Source organism: Belonocnema kinseyi, chromosome 7 (genome assembly GCF_010883055.1).
Source record: "Belonocnema kinseyi isolate 2016_QV_RU_SX_M_011 chromosome 7, B_treatae_v1, whole genome shotgun sequence".
Taxonomy (NCBI): Eukaryota; Metazoa; Arthropoda; class Insecta; order Hymenoptera; family Cynipidae; genus Belonocnema; species Belonocnema kinseyi.
Window position 1 is genome coordinate 99,895,567 of NC_046663.1, and position 19,497 is coordinate 99,915,063.

Below are 19,497 nucleotides of genomic sequence, written 5' to 3' on the forward strand. Positions count from 1 at the left end.
ATTTCATTTACCAAAAAAGTTCTATGGTTCACAAAAAAATTTTGTTCAATGGAAAAAAAGAGGTTGGTAATGTAGGAATCCCACTGTGTCGCATGCCCTTAAGTCATTTTACAAATCCCGGCAAGGTAAAAAGTTATAAATAAGTGTAATTTGAACTTTTATTTACATATCATGGCATATTTTGCTGTTTGTTTTGTTCATATAAACCAGTTTAATTACAAAAAAGAGAGTTGTTAGAGTTGTTAAAGAAAGAGTCGTTTCAAAATCTAAAGCACCTCGACCCCTTTTCCAACTTTAAAAAAATTACAAAAGAAATTTTTATAATTAGTTATATTGATAAAAATAATTCACAAAATATGTTCCATTTTACTACAAAATATTAAAATTTTTCGTATAGATACTCTTTTTCCCAGCATGAATGTCTAAAAACACTTTAATGGTAAGTTGATTATGGCAAATTCAAGTTTTTGGTAGACCCACATTTGATACGTTATAATAATCCAATTAACAATAATTTTTATGCTTTCTTTTGACAAATCGCTTCGAATTTACTTCAATTTCATGTTTCAATACTTTGATTTTGGGGAAAAAAAAATTCCATGAAATAAAGGATGGTACCAGCTATTCTATACTCTAACCAAAATACTATCCTTATTTTTCTTTTCTACTGTTTGAGAATATAAAAATTGCATAAGAAAAATAATAATAATCGCGCGCGTAACACGCGTGCAGTTTATTTTCTAGTGTCAATAAATTTAAGTGGAACAGAAGCGCTAAAAGAGTTTATAACGTTTGTTGAAATGTGCATTAATTTTGAAGCCTCTGTTGATTTGAAAATATATAAAATACATTAATTTATACACATATTTTTTATGGTAAATATTTTTGAAAAAAAAAACAAACTAATTTTAGTGTTTAATTTCAAATTTTTAGCTTAAAAAGGCCACAATTTGAAATAGGTTTTTTCCACAAAAATATTTCTCTTAGATTTTGCAAAAAACTGCTAATTGTTAATACAATTGAACACCAAATTTAATATTGAAAATTCCTAAAAATCAAAAATAATAAAGTTTTTAAAACAATTGATAAGTCTCAGAAATCAATTTCGTAAAGATATACAAAATAGCTAATTAAAAGTAACATTGAACTGCCAGATAAAGCTTACACAAATTCAAAGCAAAATTTAAACAAGTAAATAATATGAAACTAAATTACAATAACAAATTACAAAATTACCTACAAATTGAAATTAAAAAAATCCCTATTAACAAACGACGCAGTAAACTAAAAAATGCCACAAAACGGTACAAACTTTCCTTTTTTCAAGGAAAAGAACCTGCGTAAAAAGCCCTAAATAGAGCTCATAATTAACATTGAAGGCGTGGCGACAATCTATCAATTGAACTACACATACACAACACATTTATATACTCTTTCAAAATCCTTATAAAAAATTATCTTTATTAAAGATTATTGAATAAATATAAAAAAGCTTTTGTTTACAATTTTCTCTTTGGAACAGAAGGTCTAAAAAAATAAGTTTGTATAGCGTGGCTGACGGTTGATAATTGAGTAATGAGACATCGTAAGGTAGTGAGTTACGTACCATTCACGAGAAAGTGAATTTTTTTTATCCCTCGATGTTTATAAACAATCACTAATTTCTTTATATAAAAAACTTGAAATTGATAATAAAATGAGACATGAGTCTCCCGAATTTCCGACCGACTTTAATTACTTTTACGAAATGTTTGGTTGTTAGTGCGCCGCTGAACCCACTACATTCCTTAAGTTCTATTGGGCGGGGCGGATCGAACTGGAGGGGATGGAATGGTGACGTCAGCATTGAAGAAATTAAAGGTGAGTTCATTCAGGCAAGTTTCGTCACTATACGCGCAGAAGTAACGCGCAACAACGCCGTAGATTTAAAAATAATTATTATCCTAAAATTTATAGATTGAAAACCAATAGAAAATTTGTAACAGAAGATACCTAGAAAAAATCTTTACGAAAAGTTAAAAAAATAATCTCTTTTTATTGAATAATAAACGTCCTATAAATAATATTAATTCTGGTAACTATTATAATTACTCTTTGCGTATTTCAGCTATGATGCAAACATTTTCTAAAGAAATATCCACTGATGTGTAATGAACCAGCCGACAATCAAATCCTGCGGTTTTCAAGAACTGTAAGCGACCCCAGTTCAATAACATTTTCACCCTTCTTCCCATTTCTTCCCGTTCCTTGAAACTTCGAGTATCATTTCTAAGTAAAATAGAAATTATTAATACATTTTTAAATAAATGTATAATTTTAATATATGAATGCAGGATGACAGTTTGAGCAGAGGGAAAAGTTCCCGGTCATTTTCTGGTTTTTTCGGTTTGCAAAAAATGTTCATGGACATTTATAGTAATCAAAGGAGAACTGCACATTAAAGCACTAAAAATGGCACTCTTGAATTTTAAACTTATATAGTTGAAGCTTAAAAAAATTTAGTTTGAAACAAAAAAATTTCAACACAATAGTTATGTTCATTTTCAACCAAAAGAGATGAATTTTTAACTAAAATATTGAATCTTCAAACATCTTATTAAAAGAATCTTTTATTTATTAGGTTTTATGAAATTTTGTATTAATAACTAATTCTTCATTGAATTATTATTCTTACTAAAAAAACCAAATTATTATTAGATGTTTTTACATACCGAAAAAATTAAAAAAATTTTAAGATTTCAATGATTTCAAACGAACACAAAAGTTTTAACAAAGATTAAAGAAAAATTTTAGATTTCATAAAGATTTCAGAAAATTTCACAAAGAATTAAATTTTTTTTTAATTTTACAAGAATTTTGAAAGATTTTACAAAAGTTTTAAATAATTGAAAAGATTTCAATAAATTCACAAAGATTAAAAAATTTTTTAATCTACAAATTTTTTAACTAGGAATAACTAGGAAATTTTCTATTCAAACGCTCAATAATTATACAATTATAATTTAAATGCTATTAAACTGAAAAAGTTTTTACATTTTTAACTTATATACATTGAACGGTTAAAAAGGTTTCTAGTTTAAAAATTGCACTATATCATTCTCAATGCTCTAAATAGAAACATTGAAAATTGAATGATTACTATTTTTTAACTAAGCAGGGTGTCCAGAGATTCCTAGAGAAAAAAATTAAGGTCTTTTTCAGGTTTTCCAGGACAAAAAATTAATTTTTTCCAGGACACCTTTTTTTATTTCAAATAATCAAATAACCGTTTGTTATACATGTAAAAGATGAAACCTTTCATTTTTTATTGGCCAACAATTTCTAAAAAAAGCAGAATCATAGATAAACAGTTTTTGAAATCCTTGAAAATTTTTTAATTCTTTGTGAAATTTTTTGAAATCTTTAGGAAATCTAAAGTTTTTCTTTAATCTTTGTTTGTTAATTTTTTTGTGTTCGTTTGAAATCATTGAAATCTTTTAATATCTTCTAAAATTTATTGAAACCTTTTGAAATTGTGTAAAACCATTGAAATCTTACAATATTTTAATTCTTGAAATCTGTTGAAAGCTTTATAAATTCTTTGAAATACTTCTGAAATATTTCCTACATCTTCTGTATTTATTTTAAATCACTGAATAGTTGAAATTCTTGAACTATTTTTAAATCCTTATGGATTCTTAGAAATATTTGTGAAATTTGTTGTATTCTTTTGAAGTCATTGAAGTATTTAAATTTTTTGCGAAATCGTTTGAAATATTCTAAAAATTTTGAAATTATTTTAAGTTTTTTTGAATTTCAATTAAAATTTTTATTTAAGAATTATTAAAATAATTTGAAAAAATTATAATTAAATTTTGTTCTTGAAATCTTTGAAATTCTTGTATTATTTTCACATCTTTATAAAATTTTGATAAAATCTTTGAAATATTTGTAAAATCTTTCTGAAATATCTTGTATTCATTCGAAATCTTTGTGAAATCTTAGAAAAAATTTGAAATACTTTCAAATGTTGAAAATGTGCTGAAATCTCAGAAATCTGCTTTACCCTTTTAAAAATCTTTACAACATTGGAGAAATATTCAAAATTTGTATGAAATCTATTGAAACCTTCTAAAATTTGATATAGTTTAAAATCTTTTAAATGCTTTGATTTCTTTAAAATCTGGTGTACTGTATCCTTTTTGGAATCTTTGAAACTCTTGTTTTATTTTGAAATCTTTATGAAATTTTTATAAAATCTTAAAAATATTTGTGAACTGTTTTGTATTCATTTGAAGTCATTAAAATATTTAAAATATTTATGAAATATTTTGAAATCTTGAAAATATTTATAAAATATTCCTTCAATCGTTGTTATAGAAAACATTTGTGTTCGTTTCAAATCATTGAAATCTTTAGAAATCTTCGCAAATTGATTGAAACATTTGAAATTTTTTAAAATCTGATATAATGTACCCTGTTTGAAATCTTCGAAATTCTTAAAATCTTTTCAAATTCTTATGAATTTTTTGAAATATTTGTGTAATCTTTCTAAAATCTTTTACATTCGTTAAAAATCATTAAAATATTTGAAATCTTTGTCAAAATTTTTTAAATCTTTTAATTGAAAATTCTTCTTCTGATCCAAAAGATAAATTATATCTTGGTAAATGACCAAAATCTCAGTGGAAAGATTTCTTCTACACGAGATGTTTCTTTCATAAAAGGCTAAAACATTTAGATTACTCTTTACATTTCAATAAAATAACTGTTTAAAAGCAAAAACAAAAATTCGAATTCAAAGCTCTCTTGACAAATTCAAGCAGATTTCCAGGTTTTCAACGTTTAAAAAAAATTCAAGGAGAATCTGAGGTTTTCCAGGTTTGTAAGGTCGATGGACACCATGCTAAGCATTTTTGATATTACAAGTACAATTATTATTTGTACGTCAAACATCAAAACTTTCAAATTTTTTAAAAATAGAACCATTAAAATGGCCGATACGGAAAAGTTTTCAAATGATATAATTTCAATATCTAAACAATTATAAAATTGTTTTAATAATAAGACTGCGTCTTGTCCCGAAAATTTGAGAGATTTATGAAAAATATTGAACTAGTTATCCCGAATTTCGGGATGACGAGACACTTCGTTATCATAAATAAATAATACATAAAATAAGAAATATTTTCAACAAATATATTTTTATTTATCTAATATTGTTTACTTTAGTATTTAACAATCTCTCAATTGTTTAGGTTCGGGAATTTCTTTTTCGGAATTTTTCAGACGTCCCTAAAAATTGATCTCTTTTGATCGAATTTAATTTGTTTTTTTTTTTTTTTAATGCAAATGTTTGTTGAAAATTAATTTTTATTTTTTAAAATTTAACTATTCCATTTTTGGTTGAAAATATATCGTTTGTGGTTAAAAATGACACTGTATAGTTGAAAATTTATTAATTTACCTTGAGGATTCAACAGTTTTGTTAAAAATGGTCGTTTTAAAACAATTGAACTATTTTTATTGAAAATAGTCTTTTTTGTTTGAAAATTTATCTACTTTGATAAAAGTTAATTTTTTAGTTAAAAATGCAACTATTTCGTTAAAAATGGATTTTTTGGCCGAGGATTAAATTTTTTTATGAGAATTCGTATATTTTTAATTCAACTGTTTATCTTATCAAAAATAAAAATAAATTTTAGTAATAATATCAGCTGTTAGATTTTTCTTTGAGAATTAATTTTTATTGGTTGAAGATTCATCATTTTAGTTCAAAAATGAACTATTTTAACTATTTAACTGTTAACGCGTCAAAATTTGAACATTGTTAATGTTGAACTACTTCAGAACCATATTGTCAAATCAATTATAGTTTAATTTTTAATACTGGAACCATAGTTCCATTTTAAAATACATTTAGAAAATTATATTTACAGTTCATCAACTCCAAAGGTTCATCATCAAAAAATTGTGATATCATACGATTTTAATGTTTAAATTTAATTTTAATTCCCGATCTCAACAATTCTCCTTAATTTCTCGGTTTCCTGGTCGAGCTGCCACTCTGTAAACGGTAATTTAATTTGAATTCTTACGCTATATGTTCTTTTTTTTCGACAGACTCTTCTTTGTTAAATTTTGCAGATTTTTCAAAACCACAAGTTGCCCAACTAGCGATACTACACAGAATCGGGAATTCATCAGAAGTGAAACCGCAAGATTCCAAATAATTTTTGCCAACGTAAGAAGAATATTCACAGCGATGGTGGCAACAAAATGCGATAATGAGTCCATTTATTTTGCAACTCGGGTCGTCTTCTTTCGCTGATACTAAACATCTTAAAGTCAAATCTAAACAATTAATTGAAAAAAGACTGAAATATGCATTTCTGAAAAATACGTTCTTTAATATTCAGTTTAGAAATCCTTCAAATATTAAAAGTAGAAAAAATATTCAACAATTATTTTATTATTAATTACTTAAAAAAATAAGAATAAAGGAAGTACCTGTTGCACATCCACAAAGATGTTTAGCTACACCAACAACTGCAAGATTTCCGATTTCTTCCACATTATTTAATTTCAAGTCCGCAATGTCTGCTCGTATTCGCTTCACATTCAGAGGGTTGCCTTCATTCTTTAATTTATTATCTCTTTTATGCCTGTGACTTGAGCGATCGATCAGTAAAAGAGACGATCCACTCTGTTTTTTTATTGCCTGAGCCAACCAATATGTCAATTTACCTATACATAATATTAATATTTGAAAAATATAATAAATTATCCGTAAATCAGTCTATAAAAACTAAAACGCGTCCCTTATTCTTAATTTAAAGACATTTTAGTTGTACCTTTTCCAGCACCAAACTCAATAAAACAAGTATTATCTCGAATGAGCTTAGAATTTTCTAAATGAGCCAGCAAAGAAGCATTTTGAAATAAATGTTTCTTCGCCGTATTTCCATAAATAGGATTCTTCAATTCCTCTTCAAGTACTTCGTGACTTAAAATTAATTCTGGAGTCACTGGTAAACGCTCTGCAAATATTTACAAAAATAGATTTGTTTCTTAGAGAAAAGTTTAATTTAAAAATAATTATGAATGCTATTAATGTGGGATTTATACCAAAGGCAGAATTAATTTTATTTATCACAGCATCCACTGTTGATTGACTAATTAAGGAAAGTCGAACATGCGTTGGTTGTTTCAAAGAAACATCCCCCAAATTAATTCCTTGAACAATATAAGGAGGCAAAGAATTATCGTCCGTCTTTGCATTGCAAACCTTCAAATGTTTCGCTAGCTTGGCCTCATAACAAGTGCTGAAAATATTCTATAAAATGTATGTGATTTCAGATTTGAATAAAGAAATATAAATTGATTCGGAAATAGAACACTTACTGAGTTGAATCCAAAGGACAAGTTATCCTCCTTTTTTTAGCTTGCACCTCTTCCTTCATATTAGATTGATTCTGCTGATGTTCTCCGCAAAATTTATTCCCTTTTTTTACTGTCATTCGACAGTAGCGCTTTTTTCTTATTACAAAGAATTGACAATGTTCTTCCTCCATTTCTTAATTATTAAAATAATAAAAACCGTGTCCAAATTATATAAAAATGTCTATATCACTGCAAAAAATTTTTTTATTAGTTTGTAAAATCATGTTCCTATATTTTTATATAAATACATAAATACCCAAGACGGTACTGTTTCAAAAATTATAATTTTTTTATCAAACATAAAAAATGATTGGAAGAGTAAAATATGGAAAACGCAGAGATATGAGTAAATTCACCTACTTTTTTTTAACAAAAATTACACTTCATTTTTTATCTCTGAAATTTTCAATTATACATAATTATGAGGCAATGTTTGAGCATATGTATAATTTAATTATATTTTCTGAAACTCTCGTCCCTCGTGTCGCATGGACAAGGCAGAATCACTAAATTTTAAAGACACGTACTCTGTTTATATTTCGGCCATTTTATAAAATGTCAGCTGACATAACGGCTGCTTTTTAATTAACAAAAACTTAAAAATTTTAATATTTAAAGAAGATTATTCAACAATCTGTAGGAATAATTTAACAAATGCTGTATCGCAGTCCGAAGAAAATGAACCCTATTTCGTCTAAAAGAGTGAAAATTTCCAATTAATAGATTTTTTTGAATATAAGAGCATTCGAACACATGCGCAGAGTTTTACTTCCGGCACTTTTTTGTGGAAAGTAAAATAAAATATATTCATGGGAATCTGGTTTATTAAAATAATTTTCACTCACAATAATTCTGCTAAAAATTTAGATACCATAGAAATAGACAAGCTATGCTGACATACTGTCATCCGTCCAAGTCTAAATTCGGCAACATAACCACAAAATATGAGTGTTTATTTTTGCAATTTGTACACTTTTGCACTTCAGTAAACACCTAAAGTTTGAAGATATAAGTTTTCAATACACAAAAGCACTTTTAATGTTCTCCTATATTTACAATGTTATTTTTTTCAAACATAAGTTATGTCTGTGATAAAATGAGATAAAAGAAAAACAATTGAATACAATGCGCATGCGCTTTTCTCAGCGAAGGAACCAATGAGAAATAATCTTTAATAGAACTCTTATACTTTTCTCGAGACAAAATTTTCGATTGGTCGATAACAGATGTTAGGTTAGAAAGGATGAAGCATGGCGGAATTTCTGCAAGTTTTTTAGAAACTCTGGATACTCTATCATTGCGTAGAATAGATTGTTCTCAACTTGAGCGGTCGATCGTGGACCGTGGGGTAATGTTTGGAGAAGCCATTGAACAAAGGGGTGATACCAAGAAGAAAAGATTTCCCTAAAGTGGAGTGTACTGTTTTTTTGGGATGAAAATTCGTGATCGTGGTGGTTTTTCTACAATTTGATGAGCTCCAAAAGACATTTCAAAATGTGAAACTTGAGCGGTGGCCAAGCGAAGTGACAACAGTTCGTCTGGGCATCACTGCTAAGAACATCAACTGAACATCGTGTTATGTCCTGAAGACGCATAAAAGGTTTCTATGGTTGAGAACCTTCTATTTTTCCATACTAATTTTTAAAATCTCGATCCAAAATAGTTATTACTCCAGATGCCAACTTTCCTGAGTCCTGGGTACGGGTTGGGGGGTGTGGGGGGTCCTGGGATGGGGAAAACATGGTTATTTGGCGATTCCTTTCTTTGTTGTTTGGAAGAATTTCGCACCATTCGGAGCACCATTTATTTCAACTGCTCGCTTTTTGTTTATTTTTTTTGTTCTATGAGTATTAGAGTAGAGTTTTGTTGCAATTCAAATGCATGCCGTTTGAATATCAAGTTTATGTTTTTTTTCCGTTGAATTATATAAACAATGCTTATGTTCAGAAGTTAATTTTCTTTATTTGATTATGTTTTTATAAAAAATGAAAACATGTCTGTTTAATTGCATTATTTTCAATTGTTTTCATTTTCATTATAATATTTTACATCTTAGAAATGATTTAAATTGATTTAAAAAATTATAAATAATTAATTTTTGAACATTGCGATTAGAAAGCATATCATTTGCAAAGCTCTTAGAATAAATAAATTTTAAACGTTCAGAATATTTAAGATTCAACGTAAAGAAAAAAAAATCTATTGACTTAGAATGCCCTTGGATGCTATATGATATATTTTATTTTGTTTGGTATGTCTTAATTTTTGGAGGTTTTTAATTTAAAATTTAACAATGTTCTATTTTCAAGTTCAAATATTAACAGTGTGAAGACAAATTTACTATTAAATATTTCAAACTTTCATATTTCTGTCCCAACTACGAAATCTAGTAGTTGAACAATTTTCTTTTGCAGGGATTTTTAATCGAACAATTTTAAATTAATTGCCTATCGAATAAATTCAAAATAATTAAAATTTAAAACAGTATTTTTCAAACTGAAACTTAAAAAATGAGAGTACTTTAAAAGGAGGCACTGAAAATTGAATTGTTTTCTATTAGAAAATATTCCGAAACATTGAAAATTTGAAACTACTTTCAAAAACAGGCATTGGAATCATATGCACACATTTTCTTTTATATTATTTTTTAATTTTCAATGTTAGATCCTAAAATTGCCTGAATTTTTGTTGAATATTTCAAAACGTAAATTATTTAAAATTGGAAAATATTTTATTGGATCATTTCAAAGAATGATACATATTTCTAAATTGAAAGTAAAAAATTAAGCGATTAGAGATGTAAAACTTAAAATTACGGTGTTTAAAATGTGAATAGTTTAAATCGAATGATCTAAAAATGATACCTCAATAGCTGAATAATTTCTTTAAATTTTAATGGATCTGAATTTTTATATTGAAGGCTAAATTTTCAATTTTTTCCTTTCCTAAGTTTTAATTTTGCAACTAAAATTGAAATGGTTGAATTTTAAAAAGTAGAAGTAACCATTTGAAAATTTTAAATATTTTAATTATTTAAATTTACATACTTTAAATAATTGACAGTTTTAAGTGGCAGAGTACAAAAAAGTTGTAATATCACGATTCTTAGGGAATAAAAATTTATTTCGATTTTAAATAAAGTTCGGATTCGTTTAATTTTGTACATTTAATAATAATTGTGTTATTTTTAATGTTGTCCATTCAAAATTTCTGTTTATTTTTAACGTTGTTTAGAAATAATTGAATTTTAAAGGTTTATAATGAAACATTTTTCCATTTTAAATGGTTTTAGAATTTCAGAAGATTTGAGTTTGAAACATTCAATTTGGTTTTTAATGTCAAATTTGAATAGTTTCATATTTTTGATTATTTAAATTTAAAAGTTGTCAATTTTAAATGATTCAATTTTAAGCGTTTTTAATTTAAATAATAAAATTTCAATTACTTTGAATTTTAAATGATCCGATTTTCAGAATTCTAATTTAAACAGATTCCAATTTTGAACGTTTCGAAATAGTTCTATTTTTGAAATTTTAATCTAAATTCATTCAACTGCGAGATTCTTCAATTCAAAATAAAATTGTCCAATTTTGAACGCTTGGAATTAGACGATTTCAACATCTTTCTAGCGAAATTGTCCAATGCACAAAATTTTAGTGTGAGATTTTTCAATTTTTAGTGCTTCTGATTGAACACTTCAATTTTAAACGTTTTTATTTAGAAATGATAGAAGTTCAATTCCTTTTTACTTTATTCGAAATATTGCCCTTTTTCAAAATTCTGCTTAATCTAAAATTGTTTGATTTGGAATGTTTTCAATTCTAAATTTTTAAATTGTTTTATATTTTTTCAATTATATGAAGTAAAAGCCAAAGACGCAAAAGTACGCGTGCATTTACGGATTGTTAATAAATAATCCTAAAGAATTGTAAACTAGTTAACTTTGCATCTGAATTGCATAAGCGATTAAAAATATTAGTTACTTCTTTCCGCAAAGCATTCAATAATTCAAAATCATTTGATTTCAGATTGCTCGTAGATAAGATATAACCTTACTGTAACAATGGCGATGCACTCAACCTATTTTGGTATTCCACTAAACATGCACCGAGTCTGTAGAGTATGTCTGACAGAAAGCACAAATATGTCGCCCATATTTTGCTCTGACCAAGAAGTCGATCATTTCTCAGGTCTTCCACAAAAAATTCAGATATGTGGCTCAATCCAAGTTCAGGAACAAGATGGCCTGCCTTCTTTAATTTGCAACGATTGCATCTTCAAAGCCAGCGTTGCCCACGATTTTAGGCAGCTTTGTCAGAATTCGGATGCTCGTTTGCGACTTTATTATAATAAGCCTGCCAGAAGCAATCTGATGGTATGTTTGTAAATCAAAACGATTTCAGGGTTGCTACACATGTCCAGCTTCAAAATTCCATGATTTTTTCATATTTTCCATGTCTAATTCTGAAAAAAATACAACATTTTCTCTTTTTAAATCCAAATCAATGCAAAGGCCTTTTCAATAACTATTGAATTCTGAACAATTCTCAATAGTATTATTTAAAAAATGGACTTTTCTTGGTTTCTCAGGTGTTGTAGCATCCCTGGATTATTCTGCATCTACTCAATTCTTTAATCTGAATCTTTCTTAATAATTATAATAAAATTCTTGTTTCAGGAAACCAGCACTCAGACCGAACCTGAAATTAGAATGGTATTAAATAAAAATTCCAATGAGCAAAATAGATACTGCGTGAAGGACGAGGAACAGCAGGTTTTGTCAGATATTCATCAACCTACTGAAACCTTTGTACAAGAAGAGAGCTCCATAGTCGAAGATCCAATAGAAGATCCAATAGACATCCATGACCAAAAGCTGTTTGAATGCAACCTCCGATTCGAAGTACCCAAGGAAACTGAAAGAATGACTGAAGATTTAGCCAATGCAATTCATGAGAACGCACTTAGTGAAAATGAAATGCATACAAATGAAATTAATGCAGACGTTATTAACTCAAACATCATGAACGATAACGAAATCAATTCAGACACAATACATTCAAATCTAGTGCCAGATAATACTCTGCAAATGCCTTGTCCCGAGGAAATTTCAGAAGCGAATGTTGGATTGAGTGAAGTGGATAAAATGGACAATGAAGATAAGACTGAAATTAACAACGGAGCAGAAGACTACATTGACCAAGAATTGATAAGCGAGAACTTAGAAGACCAGCAAACGCCTCCGAAAAGAACTTCGAATCGCAAGGTTAAATCCGTGCAGAATAAAACTACATTCAGTGATGAGGAAGCTGAGGATGATTATTTCAATCAAAGCAGCGACAGTCAAGATTCTGAGGAGCACAAATTTAAGTGTAAAGTCTGTTCGAAACGCTACACAACACAGAAAGGATTGAAGAAACATACCCTTGTGCATGATAAGAAACATAATTGCACTGTTTGTTTAAAGAGTTTCTGCCGGCTTGAAAATTTGGAGAAACACAAACTCATTCATGTTGCGAAACCTCACGCTTGTCAATCGTGTCATACCTCTTTTTCTAAACCGCAAAGTCTGGCGAAGCATTTGAAAACTCATGCGGAAAAGGCAAATAATAGTACAAAGGAAATTATTAGCGATGATCCGAAGGATGTTCCAGAGCCGAAGAAAGAAATGAAAAGTGAGGAAGATACTGAGGATGAAACTCCGACTGCGAATGAGCCTGATGAGTTTGGAAATGCGCCCGAGTTGTTCAAGTGTGATATATGCGGTCAGTACTGTTCAACGATGAAAAATTTGAAACGGCATGCTCTGATTCATGGAGAGAAGAAATATTCTTGCTTTGTGTGCAAGAAGTGGTTCTTCCGGCCTGACACGTTGAAAAAACACGCTGAGAAGCATGGCCATGGGTTGCTGGACAATCTGATGGAAAATAATAAGTTGTTTGATTCAGACGATGAAGCTTTTCCGAATGCGACGGGAAATATTTTCGGGGATAATGATAATTCAAAGAAGGACGATAGCGAGGAGGATGGAACCGGGGAGTATAAGTGTCAGCATTGCGAGAAAGTCATGACTACGAAGAAGGGATTGAGAAGGCATGTCTCGATGCATAAACCGAGGGCTGAGCCCGCCACTTGTGAAATCTGCAAAAAGGTTTGTTGAGATTTCCATCCAATTTATAGATCTAGGTCGAGGAGGTGATCACTCTTGAAAGCTGGTGTACCAGTGGACCAGGAAATAACAGTCAATTTATTTTTCGAATTGTCATTTTACAAATTTTTAGGATAAAAATCTTATCAAATCACTTTTCCAGTTTCCCCCCTTTCTTTCTTGAAATTCACCCATTCCAGGGTGGCGGTTCGGCGGAAGATTTCAAATTCCCGGTCAGGTTTTTCAATTTTCCCGGCCAATTATGAGTAAAATATTCATATTTGCCACAAATTAAAGGAGACAAATTTTCAATCAAATAGGTAAATTTTGAAATAAAAAAAAAATCAACTTTCAACCGGAAATGGAATAGTTATGTTTTTAGTTAATAAAATAAATTTTTAACCTAACTCATGAAAAGAAACGAATTTTTCACAAAGTACATACATTTTCAAACAACTCGTTTAATTTAAATATAAAAAATGTCAATTTTCAACCAAATAGTTGGATTTTCGTTCAAAAATATACATTTTTAACCAAAAATAGAATGATCACATTTTCTGTTAAGCATCTAATTCCTAGAAAAACAAGCAAAAATGGATTTTCAGCCAAATAGCAAAACTTTGTACTGCAATAGTTAAATTTCTAGTTAAAAAAATTGATTTTCAACAAAGTAGTTACATTTTCAACCAGTGATGAATTTTCAATAAAAATTATTCATCTTCAGCCAAAAGAATTATTTTCACCTTTTTTAAGATTCTTCTGACACAGCAGAGCGAAAAAGATCATTTTTCAACTAACATCATGAATATTTAACTGAAATACTTCAATGTTCAACCACAAAGATGAATTTTCAAATAACAAGATTAATTTTCTATAAAAAAATACAATAAAAGAAACATCAATTTTTTAGCGAAATAGTTGAGATTTTAATTAAAGGAGATACATTCTCAACCAAGTAGTTCAATTTTGAATCTTAAAAAATCAACTTTGAACCGAAAATGGAATGGTTACATTTTTAGTTAATAAAATTAATTTTTAATCTAACTCATGAAAAAAGACAATTCTTCCACAAAGTACATAAATTTTTAAACAACTAGTTTAAATATAAAAATATCCATTTTCGTCCAAAAAAGATACATTTTCAACAGAAATTAGAATGGTCAACTTTTCTGTTCAAAATCAAATTCTTAACAAACAAAAACGGATTTTTAGCCAAGTAGTAACATTTTCGACCGGAATAGTTATATTTTTAGTTTCAAAAATTGATTTTCAACAAAGTAGTTACATTTTCAACCAGAGATGAATTTACAATTAAAATTATAAATCTTCAACCAAAAAATTAATTTTTAACAAAAAAGTTCTTTCAACCACGTAATTTTATTTCCAACCTAAAAAGTGAATTTTCAAATAAAATGATGGATCTTTAACTGGAGTAGTTGAATTAAAAAAAAACATGAGTTTTTAACCAAAACAATAAATCTTCAACCGAAACAGTTGAATTTTCAATGTAAGAAAATATTAATTTTGACTGAAAAAGGATAAAATGTCAATAAAAACTTAAATAATTCAATTTTAAGTTCAAAAAATGGATGTTCAACTAAACAGATCAATTTTTAACTAAGAATATGAATATTTAAATGAAATAATTAAACTTTAGACCAAAACGATAAATTTTCAACTGAAAAAGATAATTTTTCAATGAAAAATTGAGTAATTGAATTTTGAGTCAAAATATGAATGTCCAACCAAAGAAATGAGTTTTTAATTAATATTATGGAATATTTAACTGGTATAATATTTTTATTTTAAGTTGAAAGCAAATTTTTCAACCAAATGATAAATATTTAAATAAAAAGTAAGATTATTTTATATTAAAAAATCTATTTTTTAACAAAATACGTATATTTTAACAATATAGTTGATTTTTCTATTTAAAAATATCAATTTAGCTTTAAATTGTTACATTTTAAACTACGAAAGATCAGTTTTCAACTTGAAAATGAACATCTGACTTTTCAGTTAAAGAAATTAATTTTTAATTAAACTAATGGGATTTCTACTGAAATGATGAATCTCCAACAGGGATAGTAGAAATTTCTATGAAAAAGAGCAGTTTTCAACCATAGAGAATAATTTCCTTTAAAAATACGAATTTTCCACAAAGTTCATGAAATTGCAAACAAATAGTTAAATTTTTAATTTTAGATCGAACAGAAATATATTTTTGTATAAAAAAATTGTTAATGCTAAAAAGCATGAAAAGGATTTACAATCAAAAACAGACTTCCAAAGTACCTTACATTTCATCTCATTAGTGACAAAAATAACAATGAAAAAAAGAGGGAGAAAATCAATTTTCATCCAAAAATAGAACAGTTCAATTTTTTCTTAAAAATCCAATTCTTCACAAAAAATTGTTATCAGCAGTTTGAATTTGAAAATGTTAGATAATAACGTTTTAAGTTGACAGTAATTGATTTTGCAATACGATTTTGAATTTGTTGAGATTTAAGTAATTTACTAATTTTAACGTAGAAAATTCACCTTTTTCCATTCGAAAGCCTTTATAGTTAAACAAATTTAAACGCCTGCTTCTAAATTTATGAAGTTTCTTCATTTTCACAATAATCTCGAGTTAATACATTCATGATTAAACGTTTTAATTCATATGCAAATAATACTGAAATATTGTTTCAGTCTGACATATTACAATTATAACCCATTCAGCTGGATTTTTTGTAATAAAAAAATGGTATATTTAAATCAAATATTTTAAACTAAAAAATTTAAAACTGACTTCTTTGCAATAGAAAGCCTTGAATAATTAAAATTGCAGAGTGCTAAATTAAAAATTTGAATAAATTTTGATGTATTTTGATTGAATTTTAGTTGAAAAAGCAACATGTTTTATTTTTAACATTTTTATTAAAATGAGTTGAAAGAGAGGATTAGTTTTTATTTATAACATTAAAAATGTTAGCGTAGATTTATATTTTTTAACCAGAAATCTTTGAGCTGTTCAATTTTTAAAAGTAAAAATTTTTTTATTTCACAAACCGTAAAAAAATGTGCAAGTCGGGAATTTGTTTCCTTGCTTAAAATTGCCACTCTGCTTCGTCAAATCTTTGTGAAATTATTTATATCTGTGAAATTTTGGATATCTTTGTGAAAGCATTTAAGTCTTTTATTTTTTTTAATATTTGCTAAAAATGTTCAAAATCTTAAAAATCATTAAAATTTTTGTACAATTATTTGAAATCTGTGGAAAATCATTGAAACTTTGTGAAATCTTTGCAATCTGGTGTACACTCCAAAGTCGAATAGGTGACTTCTCGACCAAGGTAATATTAACAGGGTGGTCGTGTTAAGGGCATGTGATACTTAGATTTTTGTGATACCGATTTTTTCCCGGTTCGCAAACATGTTTCGCGGTCAATGAAATTAAACAAATCAAACTCTAAAGCCAAAATTTACACGTATAAAATGGAAGCTACTAACATTTCTTAATAGAACAATTTTAAATTAATGCAATTAAACTGCTAAATTAAATATGTTAAACTTTTATAAATGATAGAGTTCAAAGATTCAGATTCAGTTCCAAAAATGTGAATCCACGTTATAATTTGCAATGCTCTAAATTAAAGAAGCAATCAATGAATTTAAATAATTTCAATATTACATAATTTTAAATAATTCTAAGCTAGAAAGATTACAAATTGAACGAATTCATTTTTTTATAAAATGAAAACTTAAATTACTAGTTATATTATTTTAAATAGTTTAAGAATCCTTACAATGCTTCCTAAATTCTATTTCAAAATTTTAAAATATTTACATTTTATTTTTCATTTTATCATATTTTAAATTATTTCACAAATTTGGTCAGAATTTATAAATATAATTTATTCTAACTTTTTTTAAAAATATTCTCTTCAAATTAATTTTTCCAACAGAAAAAATCATTTTCAATTTCCCTAGGGAATGTTTTTATTCTTTAATTACTGATTTTAAATGAACAGTCAGATATTTCCAAATATTAAGTAATTTTTCTTTTTCTTAATTGAAAAATTTCAAATTGAATAGTTTAAAAATGGAACATTGTGGACTGAAATAATATTTAAACTTTAATAAAAGTCTTTAATTATAAATATATTATTTTGAAGTTATTTTAAAATTGAAAGTAGTTTATAAAGTTTCAATGGAACGTTTACGTTTGTTTAACTAATAATATTATTCAATTGAAACAGTTTAATCTTTAACTTCAAAATTTGAAAATTGCGAACTGATTCCGAATTGTGTTGTAAAATAAATTATTATTCACTTTTTAAATCTTAAAATAAAATTCAATTTAAAAAATCACATATTAATTTATATTCACAGTTGATAAGCAAAAAATACTCTTGATAAAAAATCTTCGATTTTAAACGCTTATAAAATTAAAAATTTTAAATGATAAAAGTGTATAGTGAACGATTTTCGAATTACGTGATAAAAATTAATTTCTCCAGGTTTGCGCAAGTCAGGCGCGTTTGGTAATCCACCAGAAGACCCACAACAAGCCAAAAGAAAAAGTCCCAAGGGAATACCTCTGTCACATCTGCAGCAAAGTCTACCCAAGTAACTCTTCCCTAACTTATCACATGAGAACTCACACAGGCGTAAAACCCCACGTTTGCAAAACGTGCAACAGTGGATTTACAACCACGACGAGTTTAGCCAATCACATAAGAATCCACACCGGAGATAAGCCTTTCGTCTGCCATGTCTGCAGCGCAGCCTTTGCAGTCAGTTCAGCCTTCAGAAGACACCTAACCCGCCACACCGGAGAGGCCAATTACCTCTGCAAAACCTGTGGCAAGGCTTTCAAAAGACTCAGTACCCTCAAGGAACACACCTATACTCACTCTGGTGAAAAACCCTACGTTTGTAAAACCTGTGGCGCCGCTTACAGTCACAGTGGAAGTTTATTTGCCCATCAAAAGCGTTGTCGGATCCAATACGGCGATCCAATGCTGGTTGAAGATCATCATCATAATCATAGTGTCTCCCATCATATTCACGTGAACAATGTGCAATCGGCTGTACGATCACTGGCTGTGATAGGTCAGATGTTTTAAGAAACTTCATACTTGAAAAAGAATTTGATCTGAACGATTTGAAAGCGGTTCGAATCCATGTAGAAGAATTTTTCAAGCGAAGATTCGAGTATTCTGCAATCTGCCTTCAAATATCGATAGCTATTTTTTTATCCTCTCTTGCGAATAAGACATGTTAGTATATAAATTCAGTAGATTAATGAATTATTTGAAGAGATGTTGCAGCCAAGTTTAAAAATCAGGGACCGTTTATTGACAATAGGCACGAAATAATAGTAAAGAGACCGAATAAGAAGATGCTTGCATGTATGTGATTTTTCAACCTGTGGAAAAAGCAAATTTTTCAATTAAAAAAATCTGCGATGCCTAAAAGGGTATGTTTGGGTATGTTTCAAGTAGTTTATCCTGAAAATTGGACCAAAACCGACTACAAATGTGAGAAATTTGCGTTTTTCTTGGTTGTAAACACCCTTGAAATCTATGGAAATAATATAGAAAATTTCACTGTAAAAAAATCTATTGAATTTTACATCTCTGGTGGATTTAAATAAAAGGACCCCCGTGTATCGGAGTAACTTTACGAATCTGTTGTGATATTCCAATTCGGCTGATAATTTTACACGCGAAAATGTAAAATTCATTATGTGAAAGAAAAAAAGAAAATTGATCAGGGCGACAGGTTTCGAACACTCGAAAGCTCGTACAATTTTATGGATATTGAAGAAACACAAGCCGGACACGTGACCACTTACATAAAACACATAAGATACTATGGGTTTTTTTTTTATCTTTAAATATTCCGTAACAAAAATATGAAATATACGTTTTGAA

The 19,497-nt window shown here is 28.0% G+C and overlaps 2 protein-coding genes across 5 annotated transcripts in view; one reads left to right on the forward strand and one right to left on the reverse strand.

Annotated features, from left to right (window-relative positions):
• LOC117176725 (tRNA:m(4)X modification enzyme TRM13 homolog) overlaps positions 1-8,480 on the reverse strand; it is an 8,921-nt gene extending 441 nt beyond the window's left edge. Inside the window, exons 1-8 of one of the 4 annotated variants that reach the window (XM_033366990.1) lie at positions 8,268-8,480; positions 7,950-8,116; positions 7,384-7,611; positions 7,108-7,304; positions 6,834-7,019; positions 6,490-6,726; positions 6,078-6,333; positions 2,092-2,268 (exon numbers count right to left, since the gene is read on the reverse strand). In XM_033366990.1, the coding sequence (XP_033222881.1) occupies positions 2,092-2,268; positions 6,078-6,333; positions 6,490-6,726; positions 6,834-7,019; positions 7,108-7,304; positions 7,384-7,553 (1,223 nt within the window). In that variant the 5' untranslated portion in view covers positions 7,554-7,611; positions 7,950-8,116; positions 8,268-8,480. Of the gene's footprint in view, positions 1-2,091; positions 2,269-6,077; positions 6,334-6,489; positions 6,727-6,833; positions 7,020-7,107; positions 7,305-7,383; positions 7,612-7,782; positions 7,925-7,949; positions 8,117-8,267 lie in introns of those variants that run through there. The other 3 variants (XM_033366991.1, XM_033366989.1, XM_033366987.1) reach the window with 3 other exon arrangements.
• Positions 8,481-8,706: 226 nt separating this feature from the next.
• Positions 8,707-19,253, forward strand: LOC117177151 (zinc finger protein 665-like). Its single transcript, XM_033367654.1, has 4 exons — positions 8,707-9,022; positions 11,451-11,797; positions 12,101-13,573; positions 18,079-19,253. Exons 2-4 carry the CDS (start codon positions 11,486-11,488, stop codon positions 18,685-18,687), a joined length of 2,394 nt encoding a protein of 797 aa, XP_033223545.1. The 5' UTR covers positions 8,707-9,022; positions 11,451-11,485; the 3' UTR covers positions 18,688-19,253.
• Positions 19,254-19,497: the final 244 nt, after the last annotated feature.

What these genes read in the sequence shown, in the direction of transcription:
- LOC117177151 (XM_033367654.1), top strand. Translation starts at nt 11,486, where the DNA reads ATGGCGATGCACTCAACCTATTTTGGTATTCCACTAAACATGCACCGA. An exon ending in CTGCCAGAAGCAATCTGATG is followed by an intron (nt 11,798 to 12,100) that starts GTATGTTTGTAA and finishes TTCTTGTTTCAG; the next exon opens with GAAACCAGCACTCAGACCGA. An exon ending in CTTGTGAAATCTGCAAAAAG is followed by an intron (nt 13,574 to 18,078) that starts GTTTGTTGAGAT and finishes TAATTTCTCCAG; the next exon opens with GTTTGCGCAAGTCAGGCGCG.